The 20,085-nt window shown below is 37.7% G+C and overlaps 1 protein-coding gene across 1 annotated transcript in view; it reads left to right on the top strand.

Annotated features, from left to right (window-relative positions):
- The first annotated feature begins 509 nt into the window (after positions 1-509).
- galnt12 (UDP-N-acetyl-alpha-D-galactosamine:polypeptide N-acetylgalactosaminyltransferase 12) overlaps positions 510-20,085 on the top strand; it is a 41,527-nt gene continuing 21,951 nt past the window's right edge. Inside the window, exons 1-5 of the mRNA XM_079830009.1 lie at positions 510-1,120; positions 2,933-3,102; positions 8,363-8,552; positions 8,805-8,990; positions 9,776-9,893. Coding sequence (XP_079686135.1) covers positions 762-1,120; positions 2,933-3,102; positions 8,363-8,552; positions 8,805-8,990; positions 9,776-9,893 — 1,023 coding nt within the window. The 5' untranslated portion in view covers positions 510-761. The remainder of the gene's footprint in view (positions 1,121-2,932; positions 3,103-8,362; positions 8,553-8,804; positions 8,991-9,775; positions 9,894-20,085) is intronic.

Below are 20,085 nucleotides of genomic sequence, written 5' to 3'. Positions count from 1 at the left end.
CTAATTCCCTAACTTCCTAATTTAGAGGAATATTAGAAGTTTAATTAATTTATGATGTGATGTGCAGGCAGTGGGATAAATCATTATAATAATAAGTACAGCAATATACAAATTTAAATGGTCAATTTTGATTTCACAGTGACTTTAATAATGACATAAAAAGTCGATATTATGGCATAGGCTACTAAGTCCTAATCGTATGTCATATGAGCAAAATCGAAATGATGATATGAAAAGTCAAAATTATGACAAGTCATGAATAGGCCTATGAGATAAGATGATAAATCAAGATTAAAGTCGAAATTATGATATAAAAAGTCGAAATTATGACTTTCTGGTAAAATTTCAACATTTCATGTAATAATAACTAATTTTTTATGTCATAATTTCAAATTTTAACTTCATAATTGGTCTTTTTATATGATAATTTCAACATTTTATCTCATGTGGCGGAAATGGGCTTCCACAGAACGTAACAATTCCTGTTTTCAACTCCTCCCCCTGCAACCGGCTCTGCTCGCCCATGTCGATTACACACACACACTTCAACAACAGTTGGTTTGCCACAGATAAAATGACCAAATGATCGCCTTGCTTGGATAACCTAGCTTCCCCTTCACTGCAGTGGACTTTAAAATGAAATCTGGCACTTTGAAAACGATATCCTTTAACATGGGCGAACTTTTTCCCAACTTTTCGTGAGATTGAACTTTGGATGACAAACAGTTTGAGGGAACCAGGGCGGACTAGAAGGACACATTATGGCAATATGTGGCAGACGAAATCGGTCCAAGTTCATTCTGTACACTCTCTGTGCTTTTATAGTGGGATATTTAGTGTTTCATAGAAACACGCAAAGTGATGTCGAGCTAACGGTTAGAAGAGAAGTGCCAGTCGAGCAGCGCGAAAATGTGGACGAAGATTTGCTGAAGAAACCTGTTTACGAGAAGCCTCCTTTAGATGTAAATGCTTTGGGAGAGATGGGTAGAGCTGTTAAACTAGACCTGACTGGAGAAGAGAAGCGAGAGGAGGAGGAGAGCATCAAAAAGCATCAGATAAACACTTATGTGAGCGATAAAATATCACTACACCGCAGACTGCCTGAAAGATGGAACCCTCTGTAAGTCTCTATATGCTGTAACGTTTCATGAATGTTTGAAGTTTGTTTGATATTTGTCAGCCTCGATAGACCATTAACTCTTTGGTATAAGTGTATTAAATTGGTTTATTTGAATAGCACCAGAATGTAGAAAAGGATACAACTCAGTTTATTGTTTAAATCCGCATCGATCGATTAAATTAAATAGGGAAGTTGTAAATGCTTTTGTACACAGTCCCTATCTTTGCCCCCAGTGTTTAATATGCGATTACAGATAGAGAACGTCTACAAAGTACCAGAGGAGGAGAAAAACGTTCAATGTGGCTCCGTCACATCTAGAGGTGCAGTTTGCAGTTGGCCTTTACTCTCATATAAATTATGCTACAACAACAACAAAAACATATATATAAAATCCAAAGGGCATGTGTTGTTTTTAGTTGGTTTTACTGAAAAAATGCCATTGAAATGTTAAAATAATAAATAAAATCCACAGCAGTCATCCATTCAGAACAAGGACCCATTTGTGGACCCCTAATTACAAAATGAATTAAAAAAAAATAGTTTGAAGTCAAACATTTAATCAAATCCAAAGGGTGTGCGTTATTATAACCAGCTGGAGTAGTGGTTCTCAACCTTTTTGACTCCAAGGCCAATATTCAAAGGCCCTCATAACTAAGCTGATAGGCTACCTCTTGCACTTCTGTTGTAATAAAACAAATGAACTAAAATATGTCAGTGAGTGTTCGATACATTTTCAGGCAGACATTCTGCAGCCTTGACGCTATCAGTCATTAGTTGGAGACAGACGCCTCAACCACCTGTGATGTGTGGCAGCAGCAGCCCGAGATCTCGGGAGAATGATTAAGCAAGTTTATTAAGGAAGAAGGGTCATATTTATACACAAGATAAAGCTAAGTCTTCCATGATGTCCAGGCCATCCTTAAAGATCACCCCCTACCATATTAAGCATAAGAAATATAATAACAAGATAGGTCAGATGTTCAAATGTATGTGCATGTCGTGAGTTCCCGTTTGCGTGCGAGTGTATTAGGTGTGTTTGGGGCCTAGAATTCTTTTCTTTTTTTGTCTAGGTGTGTCCGTGATGTGCACATAACTAAACAAAAGTTACACAAGGGCAGTCTCTTACACAAGACTAGTCAAAGGTGCAGCCTGAGAAATAAGACAATATTAACAGTCGGTTTAATGTTGTACATATAGCATTTTAATTAAAATATTATGTTAATATAACTCAATTTAAAGAATGAGGCCCCCTAGTGGGCCCCTGGTTGAGAACCACTGACCTAGAGGAACAGTCTGCAATTGGTTTGACCTAAATACGTTATACATGAATGTAAAATATTAAAATAACAAGCCATTTTATTTCCAAACAGTTGTTTTATTTACTCTTTGTGGTCGTGTTTTTAATGTGTTTATTGTTTGCATCATATTTGTTTAATGGAGCCATTTTTTAAAGACCATTAGGCTTGAACAGATGCATCTGTGGTGGTTATTTTATTTATGTATTTTTACTTTTTAATTAATATTTTATTTCTATCTTTTATATACAATACAGTTATATTTTTATACCTGTACCTGTGCAGCACTTTTTGGTTTTATAATATAAAAATACATTTTTGTACCATGTTTTGTGATGTGCTGTTGCTGTACTGTATGTGCTAATCGTATTGCCGATTTTTGTAATTTCCCCTTGGGTATTAAGATCAAATAATCCTGCATAGTTACTGTGAATATGTATTTATTATACTACTGGAATGCAGTGTGACGATGTACAGTAGCAAGCAAGACATTAACTAACAAGTTCTCTCTATTCAGATGTAAAAACCTGAAATATGACTACCTGAGCCTGCCTACGACATCGGTAGTGATAGCCTTCTACAATGAAGCCTGGTCCACACTACTGCGGACAGTGCACAGTGTCCTGGAAACCTCGCCTGACCGTCTGCTGACTGAAGTCATACTGGTGGATGACTACAGTGACCGAGGTATCAGTCTGAATGGAAACTTCTCATGCAATCTTTTAGCATGTTATTGTCATAAGATCATATTCAATAAAAGTTAATCATCAGGAAGTAGAACAACACACAAACAACATCCTAGTAGCAACTGCATAGCAAACTGCGAAAATAACTGCCATAGCTAACACTGCTACCATAACGTTTTGCATGTGCAAACACTACTCACATTTTCTTCAGGATATTGTAATAGTTAGTGAAATCTGTTTGCTAAATTTGAACTGCATCCGCATCCTTGACTGTCACCTCGCGTAGACGCCCATGCACACACAGTCACTTATCTCTCTTTTGACAGTGACATTTCTCAAATTAATAAAAAGAACTACACACAGTATACTACATTAGGCCTATACTACACTACACAGTACTGAACTATCTTTCTGATGAGATCTGCTAGCTTGTTGACACAGAGCGCTGCTGGTCTGACTGGGATGGCTGGACCAATCGCGTGCCGGTCAATCGAAACGGGGCTTCCCATTGACAAATTATCAGCGTTTATGTCACTGTTTGTGTACATTTCTAAGCTTTTTCATTGGTTTTAGACAACATTTAACACCATATTTGGAGATGGTGACGTTTCATGGGATCCCTGGAATGTAGGGATCAAGTGAGAAAAGTGTGAGAAGTGACAAGAGTTGAGAAAAGAAATTTCCTGCGAATTTTTGTCAACTTTAATAGTCATTTAAATACCTTTACTCAATTATCTGGACTACTAACTTTGGGAGATTCTTTTTGAATGCCTGTTCTTTGAAATTACATTATCGGCCCGTATCTTAAAATAGAACGTTGCGACTTCCGACTCATTTCGCCAGAACGGGTCATATTGTGACAGAAGATTAGAGCTAGAGGACCTCAAACTACAATTTGGAACGTATCTTGACAAACAGTCTGAAATGTATATAGGTGCCAGATTATGCAGTGTTTTATAAACCAATAAAATAACCTTAAAATCAATCCTTTGATGAACTGGTAACCAGTGTAATTTCATTAAATCCGGTGTAATATGCTCTCTCCTTTTTAATTTCATTAGTACTCTGGCAGCTGCATTTTGTATCAGTTGTAACTTCGCTATAGAGCCCTTAGGTAAGCCAGTGTATATAGCATTACAATGATCAAGATGAGAGAAGATAAAAGCATGAATGAGTTTTTTAGCATCATCCAGGGTTTAAAAAAAAAACTAATCTTGGCAATATTTCTCAGATGATATAAGCAAGTTTTTGTCACTTGGTTAAATATGTAGGGATGCACCGAATGTTCGGCAACCGAAAATAGCATACACAGTGAGGTTTGAGGTTTTTGATGACGCGATCAAATATAGCAACCAGCACGTGTGGAAGAGGTGCGCACGCTTCTAAATGCAGCACATGTCGAAAGTGTGGAAGCATAAAAAAGGCTTTAAAGTGTCCGAGAAAGATGCAGAAATGGCCGTTTGCAGACACTGTTCTGCTGAATTGTCTAAGCACCCTCAAATGCAAGCAAGAGCACCCTCAGTTGATACTGTAATAATATATTGACAAAAGCTCCAGTGCATATTTGTGTCTGTAGAACGTCAAATGTATCAATTTACAACGTGTTTCTACAGCGGTGACATAGTTGTTGACCTCTTGTATGCAATGGCCAATATGTTTTAAGTGAGTCTGACTCCACTCACTGCTCAAACCGCCATTCAGTGCCGAGTTATACAGGCTTGCAAAACCTCTCATGAACAAACAAACAACATTTGATTATGGTTTGATTATGATACTTGTAGGCATAATAGGCCAAAGATAAGATAAGATGGCCAAATCAATTTTTTTTTTTTTTTTTTAAAGTTATATTGTGCTTTGTTTGTATAATGTCTGCTGGAATGCTAAACATTTTCAGTTTTAAATAAATATTTTTAAATTGTAATTTTGTAAAAAAAAGAAAAAGAAAATAGTGTAATTTATTCTAAAATATTAAAAAAGCTAATTTATGCAATGGTGAACAAATTGGCAAAATAAATTAAGGGAAAAAAAGTAAAACCACTTCGGTATTCAGCTTCAGGCTTCGGCCAAGTGTTTTATTATTATTCAGCATCGGCCAAGAATTTTCATTTCGGTGCATCCTTATTAATATGAGACTTAAAAGTCAGGTCACAGTCCAAAATGACACCTAGGTTCCTTACTTCCTTCTTAGAGTGTAGGGCTAAGCTACCCAATCCAGCTTATATCATCTCCCGCTCATGTTTTGGGCCCACAATGACAATTTCGGTATTTTCTTCGTTCAGTTTAAAAAAAATTGTGTTCATCCACTTTACAACGCTGGTCAGACAGTCAGACAACCTCTCTAATACAACAGTGTCTCTGAACTCAACTGAAATGTATAGCTGTATATCATCAGCATAAAAATGATAGTTAATTTCCTATTTCTGAATTATGCTGCCCAAAGGGACTTCAACTAAAATTGACATAAAAACAAAAACAAAAATTACATTAATAAAACTAAAATAACACTGCAATGGACAAATGTATTTATTTAATATTGACGTTATTATTATTATTGTATGTTTATTTTTATACATTTGCAAATTTTGTGTGTGTGTGTGTGTGTGTGTGTGTGTGTGTGTATATATATTATACATACATACACACAGTGAGGAAAATAGTATTTGAACACCCTGCTATTTTGTAAGTTCTCCCACTTAGAAATCATGGAGGGGTCTGAAATTGAAGGTGCATGTCCACTGTGAGAGACATGATCTAAAAAAAATAAATCCAGAAATCACAATGTATGATTTTTTTAACTATTTATTTGTATGATACAGCTGCAAATAAGTATTTGAACACCTGAGAAAATCAATGTTAATATTTGGTACAGTAGCCTTTGTTTGCAATTACAGAGGTCAAACGTTTCCTGTAGTTTTTCACCAGGTTTGCACACACTGCAGGAGGGATTTTGGCCCACTCCTCCACACTGATCTTCTCTAGATCAGTCAGGTTTGAGAAACACAGAGTTTGAGCTCCCTCCAAAGATTCTCTATTGGGTTTAGGTCTGGAGACTGGCTAGGCCACGCCAGAACCTTGATATGCTTCTTACAGAGCCACTCCTTGGTTATCCTGGCTGTGTGCTTTGGGTCATTGTCATGTTGGAAGACCCAGCCTCGACCCATCTTCAATGCTCTAACTGAGGGAAGGAGGTTGTTCCCCAAAATCTCGCAATACATGGCCCCGGTCATCCTCTCCTTAATACAGTGCAGTCGCCCTGCCCATGTGCAGAAAAACACCCCCAAAGCATGATGCTACCACCCCCATGCTTCACAGTAGGGATGGTGTTCTTGGGATGGTACTCATCATTCTTCTTCCTCCAAACACGTTTAGTGGAATTATGACCAAAAAGTTCTATTTTGGTCTCATCTGACCACATGAATTTCTCCCATGACTCCTTTGGATCATCCAAATGGTCATTGGCAAACTTAAAACGGGCCTGGACATGTGCTGGTTTAAGCAGGGGAACCTTCCGTGCCATGCATGATTTCAAACCATGACGTCTTAGTGTATTACCAACAGTAACCTTGGAAACGGTGGTCCCAGCTCTTTTCAGGTCATTGACCAGCTCCTCCCGTGTAGTTCTGGGCTGATTTCTCACCTTTCTTAGGATCATTGAGACCCCACGAGGTGAGATCTTGCATGGAGCCCCAGTCCGAGGGAGATTGACAGTCATGTTTAGCTTCTTCCATTTTCTAATGATTGCTCCAACAGTGGACCTTTTTTCACCAAGCTGCTTGGCAATTTCCCCGTAGCCCTTTTCAGCCTTGTGGAGGTGTACAATTTTGTCTCTAGTGTCTTTGGACAGCTCTTTGGTCTTGGCCATGTTAGTAGTTGGATTCTTACTGATTGTATGGGGTGGACAGGTGTCTTTATGCAGCTAACGACCTCAAACAGGTGCATCTAATTTAGGATAATAAATGGAGTGGAGGTGGACATTTTAAAGGCAGACTAACAGGTCTTTGAGGGTCAGAATTCTAGCTGATAGACAGGTGTTCAAATACTTATTTGCAGCTGTATCATACAAATAAATAGTTAAAATCATACATTGTGATTTCTGGATTTTTTTTTTTGATTTTGTCTCTCACAGTGGACATGCACCTACGATGACAATTTCAGACCCCTCCATGATTTCTAAGTGGGAGAACTTGCAAAATAGCAGGGAGTTCAAATACTTATTTGGGACGTCCATGCATATTTCAACAAGACAATGCAAAACCACATTCTGCACACATTACAAAGTCCTGGCTGCGGAGGAAGAGGGTACGGGTACTTGACTGGCCTGCCTGCAGTCCCGACCTGTCTCCAATAGAGAATGTGTGGCACATTTTGAAGCGCAAAATGCGACAACGGAGACCCCGTACTGTTGCCCACCTTAAGACTTGTTTGCAGGAAGAATGGGACAAAATTACACCTGAAACACTTCATCACTTTTGTGTCTTCAGTCCCTAAACGTCTTTTAAGTGTTGTGAAAAGGAATGGCAACATTACAAAGTGGTAAATGCTTTACTGTCCCAACTTTTTTTGAAATGTGTTGCAGGTCTGAATGACAGGAAAGGATGCATATTTACAAATGACATGAAGTTGACCAGACAAAACATGAAATATTTTTTGTTCATATTGTCTGCAATGAAATACAAGTCAAAGTAAATTTAGAAAGCACTTCTTTTTTTTTTTTTGCGTTTTCCATACTGTCCCAACTTTTTCTGATTTGGGGTTGTACATACACACACACACACACATAAAATTTGCAAATGTATAAATAAACATACAATAATAATAATTTGATCATTATTAAATAAATGAATAAAAAAATTATTGATGGCTTACTCAACGTATACTGTCTCCTAGGCTAATATTCAGGTTTCATGCATTTAACATTAACAAAGAACAAAACCAATAAAAATATCCTGAAAAAAAACAAAAAAAACGCCGGATGATAAAATAATAGTGTACAGTTTTTTTTCTCTATTTTTTTAAGTTCGCTCTAGTCAAAGAACACAGAGGACACACTTCCCTGATCACCAAAAACTTTTATAGAATTATAAATCAAGGTTTTGCATTCTTATCAATGAAATACCAAAGCAACAACATCATCTCAGCTCCACCCTGTGGTGAAACAGCAAGTTGTTCCTTAATGCAAAGCAATTAGCATATTTCCTAAGTTCTTGTTCCCTTTTGGCCTGCAGCTGTCACTGAGCACTTCTCATGAATTTGACCCACAGATCATTTAAAGGAGCCTCTAGAGAACTACATCGCCACTATCAAAAAGGTGCGTCTGATCCGAGCAAGGAAGAGAGAGGGTTTGGTGCGCGCACGGCTCCTGGGAGCTTCCATTGCCACAGGAGACGTGCTGACCTTCCTCGATTGCCACTGTGAGTGCCATGAAGGCTGGTTGGAGCCTTTACTCCAGAGGTGAGACAGATAAACCCCTCTCTACAAACCCATAACATGCAGTATTTTCAAAATTTGTGTATAAATTTGCTCTTTAGCAATTCTATGCAAATAACTATGTGCATTCGGCACAGTTTATGTTTACATAGCATTTTAATTTGCATAACAAAATTTGCATACTTTTTCAAGTCAAAGCTAAGCAAAATATCACATCACAGTTTGTTTTATGAGAACTAATATTTATCTCCCCTTTTTTATCTCTAAATCCTGTAGAATTAAGGATGAGCCTTCGGCTGTGGTGTGTCCAGTAATTGACGTCATTGACTGGAACACCTTCCAGTATCTGGGCAACCCTGGAGAACCTCAGATCGGGGGATTTGATTGGCGATTGGTGTTCACGTGGCACAGTATCCCAGAACATGAGCAGAAACACAGAAGTTCTGCCACTGATGTTGTCAGGTCTGTGCTTCTTGGTTGCACCTAAGCGGTACAAAATTTGTAATACTAAAGGAAACGATTTTAATTTTTGGTCCTACTCCAATATAAAATACACTGCAACATGCCATTGATATGTCATTAGGATTTGAGCTTTATTATGCATTGACTGATTCATGAGGGTTCAAATACGCTCAGCAGAGCAGTTCATTTTTCAAGTTTTTTGTGATTTTTTTATGGCTATATTTCAGGCACCAGAACTGTTTAGGTCAACAGATGTGACCTTGGACCACAAAACCATCATAAGTCGCACGGGTATATTTGTGGCAATAGCCAACAATACATTGTATGGGTCAAAATGATTGATTTTCTTTTATGCCAAAATCATTAGTATATTAAGTAAAGATCATGTTCCATGAAGATATTTTGTAAATGTCCTACCGTAAATATATCAAAAATTTATCATTAGTAGTAATTTGCATCGCTAAGGACTTCATTTGGACAACTTTAAAGGCGATTTTCTCAATGTCTCGATTTTTTGCACCCCCAGATTATAGATTTTCAAATAGTTGTATCTCGGCCAAATATTGTCCTATCCTAACAAACCATACATCAATTAAAAGCTTATTTATACATTAAAAAATGACCCTTATTATGACTGGTTTTGTGGTCCAGGGTTACATGTTTGAACGTGCTCTCTCTACTAATTAAATATCATACAACATTAAACCCTGCCTTTATGCTTTTCCTGGAAGGTAATGTAATTTTACTAGTAGACAGAAATATTTCTGCATGTTGCTTTGATCCAGGTCTCCTACAATGGCTGGGGGTTTGTTTGCAGTCAGTAAGAAGTACTTCCTTTACCTGGGCACATATGACACAGGAATGGAGGTGTGGGGTGGAGAGAACCTGGAGTTCTCATTCAGAGTAAGTGCATTTTGTTGCTTTTTCTGTAACATTTTCCTCTTGGTTTCCTGAGGGAAGAAAGCCTTTGGGCAGATGGTCACAATCCTAGTTTGAAAACTGTGTGATGAGTCACACAAGGTTAGGAGGTCGGTCAGCGCCTTCATTATGTGTATGCCAGCTAGTATGATGACTAAAGCGACCTTCACTGTTTATGCAGCATTTACTTTCTCATAATTCCTCTGATTACTCAGCTCATCCCCTGAAGGATTCCAACACTGTTACATAGACAGTAATGGTTCATTTGTGTTTTGAGAGCCTTGAATGCCAGGGGCTGCATTTTAACCAGATTCTAGCAGGGAACGTCAATGACAGACCAGACTATCTATTCTCTGGATCAGTAGAACTCTGTTTTTTGGGGTTCAAGAATGTGGATTGGTTTTTGCGGTGTTCATCGCCACGGTAACTTATGCTACATGGGTAACATGCTCCGGAGCAGGTTTTATTTCTGGGTTCGAGATCGCAAACCCAAACTGGTCCAATGCTGTGAGTAAAGTGACATGTATCTGATGCAATAAAGCCACTGCCCCTGTATCTCTCGCTCCAAATTAAAGCAGTTTATAGTGAAAAAGACAAAATTGCTCATCTTTTGCTGCTAATGATTTATTATAGGTCTATTTATATTATATTAATTGTAATTATTTTTAATATAATATATTCATTTAATTCTTATATTCATTGACAAGTAATATTAAACTATGCTTTTGTTAGGGTATTTCAGTTTAGGACCCAAGATCAGTTATTAGGGCCCAAGCCCTGAAAGGGCGCAGAGCCCTATTGTTCTTCCTCTGTTTCTTATTAGGGCCCAAGCCCTGAAAGGGCGCAGAGCCCTATTGTTCTTCCTCAGATTATTCTTTGTTTTTTTTTTTTTTTTTTTTTTTTTTTTTTTTTTCGACTTCTCGGGTACTTTTGGGGCACTTAACATGCTCGAAAACTCTTGAAACTTCGCACAGGCGTCGGAATGCGCGGCCATCAGAGCCGGGCTGAAGCTGGTACCCGGGCGTGGCAGGGGGGCTCGACAGCGCCCCCTTAAGTGGGGTCTGAAAACTTGGTCCATATATCAAACACACTTGCACGTACATGTATGAAACTCGGTACACATATAGACCTCATCGGGCCAAACAACTTTCGTGCTCATAGTTATGCGTCAGCCCAACAGGAAGTGAGCTATAATCGGTTGTTCGGAAAACCCATGCTCTGGAATTTAATATACTCCTCCGAGGCCATTGTTTCGATCATCGCCAAACTCGGTCAGCATGAAGAGAACATATCCAGGATGCTAAATTGCGAGCGGATTTTTGATATCTCAAATGGTGTGGCCGTGGCGAAGCAACGAATTTATGGCGAGAAAAGGGAAACAGGAAGTGTGTTATAACTTGTGCAAACATTGACTGATTTGGATGAAACTTCAGCTGTGTGTTTGTTGTAAGAGGCCGATCACATGGATATGACTTTTGTGAGTCAAAGTTATAGCGCCACCAACTGGCAGCAGGAAGTGTGTCACTTTCAAAAATGCTTTGAATCACCATCTTATTTTCACCCCATTTACTTCAAACTTCATCAGTATAATGTGAAAACATGAGAGATAGAGACGTATGAAATGGATTCCTGAAATTTCAAATACTGTTGCCATGGCAACGTGTCAAAGTTTAATAATCTTTTGGCTGTTCTGAGGCTCTTAGCATGCTTGAAATTGCTTGAAACTGCTTGAAACTCAACACACACATCAGAGATGTCAGTCAGTACACATGGACAAAGCCTCAGAAACGGGCGGGGATGAGGGGCTCTCTAGCGCCACCTTTTGACAAAAGTGAAGGGCTTCGTTTCATCTACAATCACCAAACTCAGTATATATATTGACCTCATCGAGCCGGACAACTTTCTAATTTACAGTCATTAGCTCCGACCAACAGGAAGTCAGATATTTTGGTTTGAAGGTAAATTTTTGGTTAAATCGGGGTCTGAGTTTTTACGTTCTCCTCGTAGGCGTTTTATTCAATCTCCACCAAACTCGGTCAACATGAAACAAAGATACTGAAGATGCTAAAATGTGAACGGATATTGGATATCTCAAACGGTGTTTCCATGGCGAGGGATTAAATAAGGACAAAAAAGGGGAACAGAAATTCTCTGTCTGCTGCTCTCCCCTCAATGAACACAAGATGGCAGCATTGTATTAGTTTTGAAGCAGGATAAAAAAAAAACTTGTTTCTCTCTCTCTCTCTCTCTCTCTCTCTCTCTTGTTTGTGATTTATGAGGACACAAATTTGTATAATGACATGGGTATTACACTGGTATTACAACGTGTATGTGTGTGTGTTTAAAAACATACTAAAACAATGTTTTATTAAAATGTAACCAAATAGCTTTAAAATAATCATACTATTTTTCAGATCAATATATTTATTTTATTTAATATATTTCTTCTGAATATTTATTCTCTGTCTGCCCTCCCCTCACTAAAGGGTGGCAGTGTTGTGTTATTTTTTAAACTCTCTTTCTGTGTGTGTGTGTGTGTGTGTGTGTGTGTGTGTGTGTGTGTGTGTGTGTGTGTGTGTGTGTGTGTGTGTGTGTGTGTGTGTGTGTGTGTGTGTGTGTGTGTGTGTGTGTGTGTGTGTGTGTGTGTAGGCCCGTCGCGACAAGGCAGGCAAACCAAGCAATTGCTTGGGGCCTCGAGCTGGCCTGGGGCCCCAAGACAGCGACAGGTTAAGAATAAAATGAAACGACAAACTGTGTGAGCGCCCCATTGATAGTCAATGCAGTAAAGTGCAATGACACTGCTATCGGGATCCCCCTTAAGGGGCCCCTCTCAGAAGTCGCTGACAGCAGCCAGCCAACCACGCGATCTCTGCTGCGGCAAAATACAAAATCTTCGGATTTTAAGCGGAATTTTATGCTTCAGGAAGCCAGAAAAGAAAATAGAGAAAGGAAGAGGAGGATAAGAAAAAACAAGATAGTGGTATGTGATAAATTACACTGGATAAAATAGCTCTACTTGTCTTGTACAAAAAAAGTGTAAGTTTGCAGCAGGTAGGCTAGCAAAAATATGTTTATGTTAGCTATCGTTACCTGCCTGACGGCAAATGCTGCTTGTAACGAACAGTTAGTGCAACTTTTTTTTCGAAAAGACGGAATGACATGAGATTGCTATAGCTTTGTAATAGGTTTTGATGAAAGTGGCATAGCATGCTCTACTAACTATTATTTATGCTATGCATAAATAACCTGGAATAGTTAATATAGCATGCTATATTAACAATTATTATAAACATTATTTAACCAGAAAGAGGCAGAGGAACATGATTTTTTTCATAGCTTATCTTAATGTGCTAGTGTCGGGATATATACGGTAGTAGACAGTTTATGCAAATATGACATTATTTTTATGAGTTACCAATAGATCTTGAACAATTACTTTATTCTGTGGCAATTTTTACACTGTTACATTTTGAAGTACAGTATCAGGACAACCCACATGTTTGACTGGTACTGTTTACATGTTTTACTGGTACTGCCCACGTTTTACTGGTACTGTTTATTAACTATTTAACAAGGTATTATAGTCATCGGTTGCAACTTTATAATAACCATCCAGATAATGTTTATAGACAGTTTACAAAACAACTAGTAACCCTTAAGTATTCCCAAAGTGTTAGGAATATCTGGTCCGTCTATCTATGTAAAAGTAATGTTTATAGATGTTTAAAAAATGGTTACTTAAAGGTTTAAAAAAAAATTAATGATACAGTGGTGTTTTTTGCAAATGTTTTCAAATTTTATGCACAGTATATGCAACAACAGTATTTGCACTGTAAACCTTTTTATTAATATAAAGTGTAGGTGAACTTAAACTGTATGGCTATGCTGGTATGCTGTGTGTGTGTGTGTGTGTGTGTGTGTGTGTGTGTGTGTGTGTGTGTGTGTGTGTGTGTGTGTGTGTGTGTGTGTGTGTGTGTGTGTGTGTGTGTGTGTGTGTGTGTGTCCTATCTGTGTGGATGCGTCTCATGTCAGCTAATCAAGGGACACTGACACACACACACACACACACACACACACACACACACACTCGACGCATAGATAGACTCGCGTCAGTTTCCTGCTCACATCGAGTTCTCTTTTGCTCTTGAACAAACAATAACACAGAGGATTGTGAGTATTCTCATATTCGAGTCTTAAATTAGTTAAATAACGTCTTAAATGAACTTAAAGAGTTGTGAGGAAATGAGATGCGCGGGACAGCGCGTGAGATCCACGGCTGTTCTTAAAGTGACAGGAGCACTGATGATGCCTGTCATTAATGTTCATCAAAGAACAACGGGAACAGAGAAAATTGTAGCTTTAATGATGATTCATCTATATTTAATTTATTATTTATGCAGTTAAGGAAGGTTTGATAACTATTACATTTCTGTATAACAGGGAAGGCCATGGGTAAATATAACATTTATTATTTTGGTGATTTAGGTAAAATGGTTTAAAAAAAACACAGCAGAACCACAGCGCATCTGATATGACTGGCATAACGCTGGCGAAGTTAGGGACCGTCTGCAAAGTTACATACAACATTGAAACGTGTATAACGTTACCAAACTTCACTAGCATTTAAAGAGAATGACAGTCATAAAACTGACTGTAAAGTGTTCATCTAGGTGTCAGGTATGATGCACACATTTTGATATTTAATAAAATAAACTGTCAAATCATATGGAAATATGGATATGCATTATTTCACTTGGATACTGTTTGGGCTCTAACACAAAATATGCTTGATTTAAATGCATCGTAGCTGAACACTGATGAGAATATTTATTGAGAATATATTTACAGAGATAATATTAGGTATTATATTTACGACAAATTATTATTATTTATGCGTTATGCGTTGCTATTGACGACGGCCATTAAGTAAAGAAATCCCACAGAATCTAGCTTAAAAAAGTGCTTAGAGCTGCTTTAGTTATTTGTTGTTTGTTTAATTTCAAATATAAAACTTGTTGAAATGTTTTAAGTGTGTGCATCTGTTCTTTTTGAACACTTTCATCTTGTTTGAACAAAACCGTGATAATATTGATAACCGTGATAATTTGGGTCACTATAATCGTGATGTTAAATTTCCATACCGTTTCATCCCTACTTTAGTGTGAATAAGTAAAAAAGAACTACAAACACCTTGAATTAAATACTGGCCTTCTGGACTTACAAAATTTTGAGCAGGAAAATATAACTTTTATTTATTTTATCCTATGATATTAAAATTAATCTAGATTTAAATTACATCATGGGTGTGGCTTGTGGTGATAGTGGCACCAGTTGCTGCGGTAAATGTGGCATATTCGAGCGATTCTAAAATATTCTCCTGTTTAAATGCATATTGCCTGCCGTGCACAGTTAAGCTGATGCCACCGGCGTGGCGGTGCCACCGGCTTGGGCCCGTCATCGCTGCTCGCAGCTTTAATTATTATTATTATTTTATCGACTTCTCGGGCACTTTTGGGGCCCTTACCATGCTCAAAAACTCTTGAAACTTTGCACACACATCGGAATGCGCGGCCATCAGAGCCGGGCTGAAGCTGGTACCCGGGCGTGGCAGGGGGGCTCGACAGCGCCCCCTAAAGTGGTGTCTGAAAACTTGGTCTATATATCAAACACACTTGCACGTACATGTATGAAACTCGGTACACATATAGACCTCATCGGGCCAAACAACTTTCGTGCTCTAAGTTACGTGTCAGCCCAACAGGAAGTGAGCTAATATGGGTTGTTCTGAAAACACATGCTCTGGAATTTAATATACTCCTCCGAGGCCATTGTTTCAATCAGTGCCAAACTCGGTCAGCATGAAGTCAAGACACAGAGGATGCTAAATTGCGAACGGATTTTTGATATCTTAAACGGTTTGGCCGTGGCGAAGCAACGAATTTATGGCGAGAAAAGGTAAACAGGAAGTGTGTAATAACTTGTGCAAACATTGACTGATTTGGATGAAACTTCAGCTGTGTGTTCGTTGTAAGAGGCCGATCACATGGATATGACTTTTGTGAGTCAAAGTTATAGCGCCACCAACTGGCAGCAGGAAGTGTGTCACTTTCAAAAATGCTTTGAATCACCATCTTATTTTCACACGATTGACTTCAAACTTCATCAGTATAATGTGAAAACATGACAGATAGAGACATATGAATGAATTCCTGATATTTCAAATAATGCTGCCATGGCAACATGTCAAAGTTTAATAATGTTTTTGACTGTTTGTGTGCCCTCCCCTCTATCACCAAAAGGGGGCAGTGTTGTATTATTTTTGAAACTCCCTTTCTCTCTCTCTCTCTCTCTCTCTCTCTGTGCTTGCTTATGTGATTTATGAGGACACAAATGTGTATGATGACATGGGTATTGTATTACAACGTAGTGGTTAATGTGGACATGAACTATGACACTATATCAGTACAGGACTCATTTTCTAAATGACATTTGAGTTACAATTCTTTTCACCTGACAGCCGTGATTTCATGTACTCATTCAGACAGAACTCTTTTTTTAAAACAGGAGTGTGAGTGTGTTTTCTATACATGTGCTTTACAGAAGGTCATGTGCTGTGTTTGCAAAGATCACTTTTGACACATTTGTCTTTAAATTCATACTGACATAGTTCAAATTTATTTAAAAAAAAAATTCACATTATTTTCTACAAGTGTCTGTTTATAAGTGTCTTTTTTCACAGAAAGTTTTTGTTTAAACGTGAATATTTGTATAATTCAGGGTCTAAGTTTTTACGTTCTCCTCGTAGGTGATTTATTCAATCTCCACCAAACTCGGTCAACGTGAAACGGAAGCTTAACGCATTAAAAATATTTAACGCAAATAACACAGCGTCCGTTTTTATATCCATTTTTGCTTAGCGTTACATGATCACGCTCCTATTCATGTAAATGCTTCCAAGCGCGACAAGACACAAGAGCGCGCGCTGTATGCCAGTGTCCTGTCTGTGTGTGTGTGTGTGTGTGTGTGTGTGTGTGTCCTGTCTGTGTGTGTGTGTGTGTGTGTGTGTGTGTGTGTCCTGTCTGTGTGTGTGTGTGTGTGTGTGTCAGTGTCCTGTCTGTGTGGATGCGTCTCATGTCAGCTAATCAAGGGACACTGACACACACACACACACACACAAACACACACACACTCGACGCATAGATAGACTCGCGTCAGTTTCCTGCTCACATCGAGTTCTCTTTTGCTGTTGAACAAACAATAACACAGAGGATTTTGAGTATTCTCATACTGTCTTAAATTAGTTAAATAACGTCTTAAATGAACTTTAAAGAGTTGTGAGGAAATGAGATGCGCGGGACCGCGCGTGAGATCCGCGGTTGTTCTTAAAGTGACAGGAGCACTGATGATGCCTGTCATTAATGTTCATCAAAGAACAACGGGAACAGAGAAAATTGTAGCTTTAATGATGATTCATCTATATTTCATTTATTATTTATGCAGTTAAGGAAGGTTTGATAACTATTACATTTCTGTATAACAGGGAAGGCCATGGGTAAATATAACATTTATTATTTTGGGTTTATGTAAAGATTTTTTTAAGTTCACTTAAATTAAAAGTTGTTTTTTAAAGCCTAATAAATGTTGAAATTGGGAGCTTTCAGTTATACTGTAATGTAACGTCATTAATGTTTCATAGAGAATTTAGTATCAGTGATACTGGCCTTCATTCATAAAAAATGTACAATATGCTGTCTTTAAATTGTTTCTAAATTAATTTGGAGAGTAATTGAAATTATTACAATATCAAAATATTACAAACTTAAAATATTAAAAACTTGCGATTAATCGTGATTAATTACAGAAAAAAATGTGATTAATTAGTTAATTTTTTACTTTACAGTCATTAGCTCTGACCAACAGGAAGTCAGATATTTTGGTTTGAACGTGAATATTTGTATAATTTCTCTTAGCATGCTTGAAATTGCTTGAAACTCAACACACACATCAGAGATGTCAGTCAGTGGAAATGGGCAAAGCCTCAGAAATGCGTGTGTTGGAGGGGTGTTTATTACAACATAATCATGGTTTATGAAGACATTTCATGTGTCCCCGTAAATAAAAATAGCTTTAACACAGAGGTGTCAAAAGTATTCACATTCATTACTCAGGTAGAAGTATAGATACTGGGGTTTAAAAATACTTCTGTAGAAGTTGAAGTATCAACTCAAGCTTTTTACTCAAGTAAAAGTGTAAAAGTACTGGTTTCAAAACTACTTAAAGTATAAAAGTAAAAGTAATGTAAGGGGAAAAAATGCCTTTAAAGGGGTAGTTGCCCCAAAAAGGAAAATTCTGCCATCATTTACTCTCAAGTTGCCATCATTTACAAGTTCAAGTAACCCTCAAGTTGTTGCAACCGGTATGAGTTTCTTTGTTCTGAAGATTGAAAAATGTTTGTAACCAAGCAGATTATATGCAATCATTGACTGCCATAGTATTTTCCCCTACTATGGCAGTCAATGGTTGCTCTATCTGCTTGGTTACAAACATTCTTCAGAATATCTTCAGAACAAAGAAACTCATACCGGTTGCAACAACTTGAGGGTGAGTAAATGATGGCAGAATTTTCATTGTTGGGTGAATTATCCCTTTAAGGACAAAAGATTAGGCCGCACCACAGTGCATACCCCACCTCCTCAAAAAAACATTTTTCTAAAGGCCATAATGACTATAATGTTATATTAAAAAGTTAATGTTGAACATTTTTACATGCACTTGCGTTTCAGCCGCATATATTCCCATTGAAAATGAACGCATTTTAGGACAATGCAAATACATTAAAGAACCATATGTGTACTACTGAGCATTAACATGTTTCATGGAGCGGAAGATTTGATGACTAATTGTCTATAAATATTTTAAAGGTGCAAAAAGTCAAAATTCAGAGGCATGTTATCAATAAACATTTTTTGAATGTATGATCAGTGTGGCCAGATTGGGTAGACAATTTCCAGCCCAAAATCCTCACCAAATGTACATTTATATTTAAAAAAATGGTTATTGATAACATGCCTGGTTATTGATAACAATTTTGCACCTCTTACAATACTTATAGGCAACTAGTCACTCCAAGAAAAAAAAAAAAAAAAAACCTTTAACTGCCAAAATAATGTGATATTATTTTATTGCCATACCAGTCAATGTTGATAAGCAAGTTACCATTTTATCTCCTTAAAACATAACATTGATGATAAAAAAATGTATTAAAACAAATCCCAATAAAACGGATCAAATATGACTATGTCCAGGTAGAAACTGTCAAAACGGCTATCCCTCAGAAAAACACATACATCATTTTCAATGTCAACAGTAAGAAGCCAATTTACGTGCAAAAAGTGCCCAAAATAGGGATTGGAAAAAGCAATGTAATAAACAGGCATTTAACACGTTAATGCACACACCACTGCCAAAATGCGTAATTCATTGATACTGTACAATAATCCGTCAACAAATAAATAACAACAATGCGCTTACCTTTGTGTTGAACTTTGCTTTGACAAAACTACAGTATGTCTTTCGTGAAGTACATGGCACATGCACTTAGCACAGTCAAAATGGATTAATGGTTGATTTTTACATCTTTCAGCAGCTGTCGGTGTTGCTAGTTGCAGATAAGTCCTAAGTGTGTATATGATGATGGACAGGAGTCACGGTTATATTTATAAAGAGTCTTCGTGTCACAGGTGTAAGTCACGTTTGAGAGTTGAGTCACTCTCCCACTCTTTACTGTAGATACAACTTTTACAAAGATACAACTGTATACAGTATTTATTCCACTGGTATAGCGATCACTGGAATATACAGCTACGAGTTATCGCGCTAAAACCCCGGCTAAAGTCATGAATGAGCTCGTGTGCCTGCTGATCGCTGATTGGCTGAAAGTGCGTGCTGCTCTTCGACGAGAACCCGCCCTATCTGGCAACATGGTGTGTGATTTGTGCAGGTGCAGGCGTGATTGATCGCGTACAACCCAATAGGGTGTCAGAATGGTTTGTGTTTATCCTTCTCATCCAACCACAATCAAATCTGGATATTTTTTTTTTTTTTTAATGACAAGCCGGAATTAAAACATGCCGAAATGGAATAGGAGTAACGAGGCTATTTTTAAAATGTAAGGAGT

The sequence above is a fragment of the Gobio gobio genome, assembly GCF_949357685.1.
Source record: "Gobio gobio genome assembly, chromosome: 11".
Lineage (NCBI taxonomy): Eukaryota > Metazoa > Chordata > Actinopteri > Cypriniformes > Gobionidae > Gobio > Gobio gobio.
Note: the sequence above shows the minus strand (reverse complement) of the source record. Positions and strands in the feature narration are given on the sequence as shown.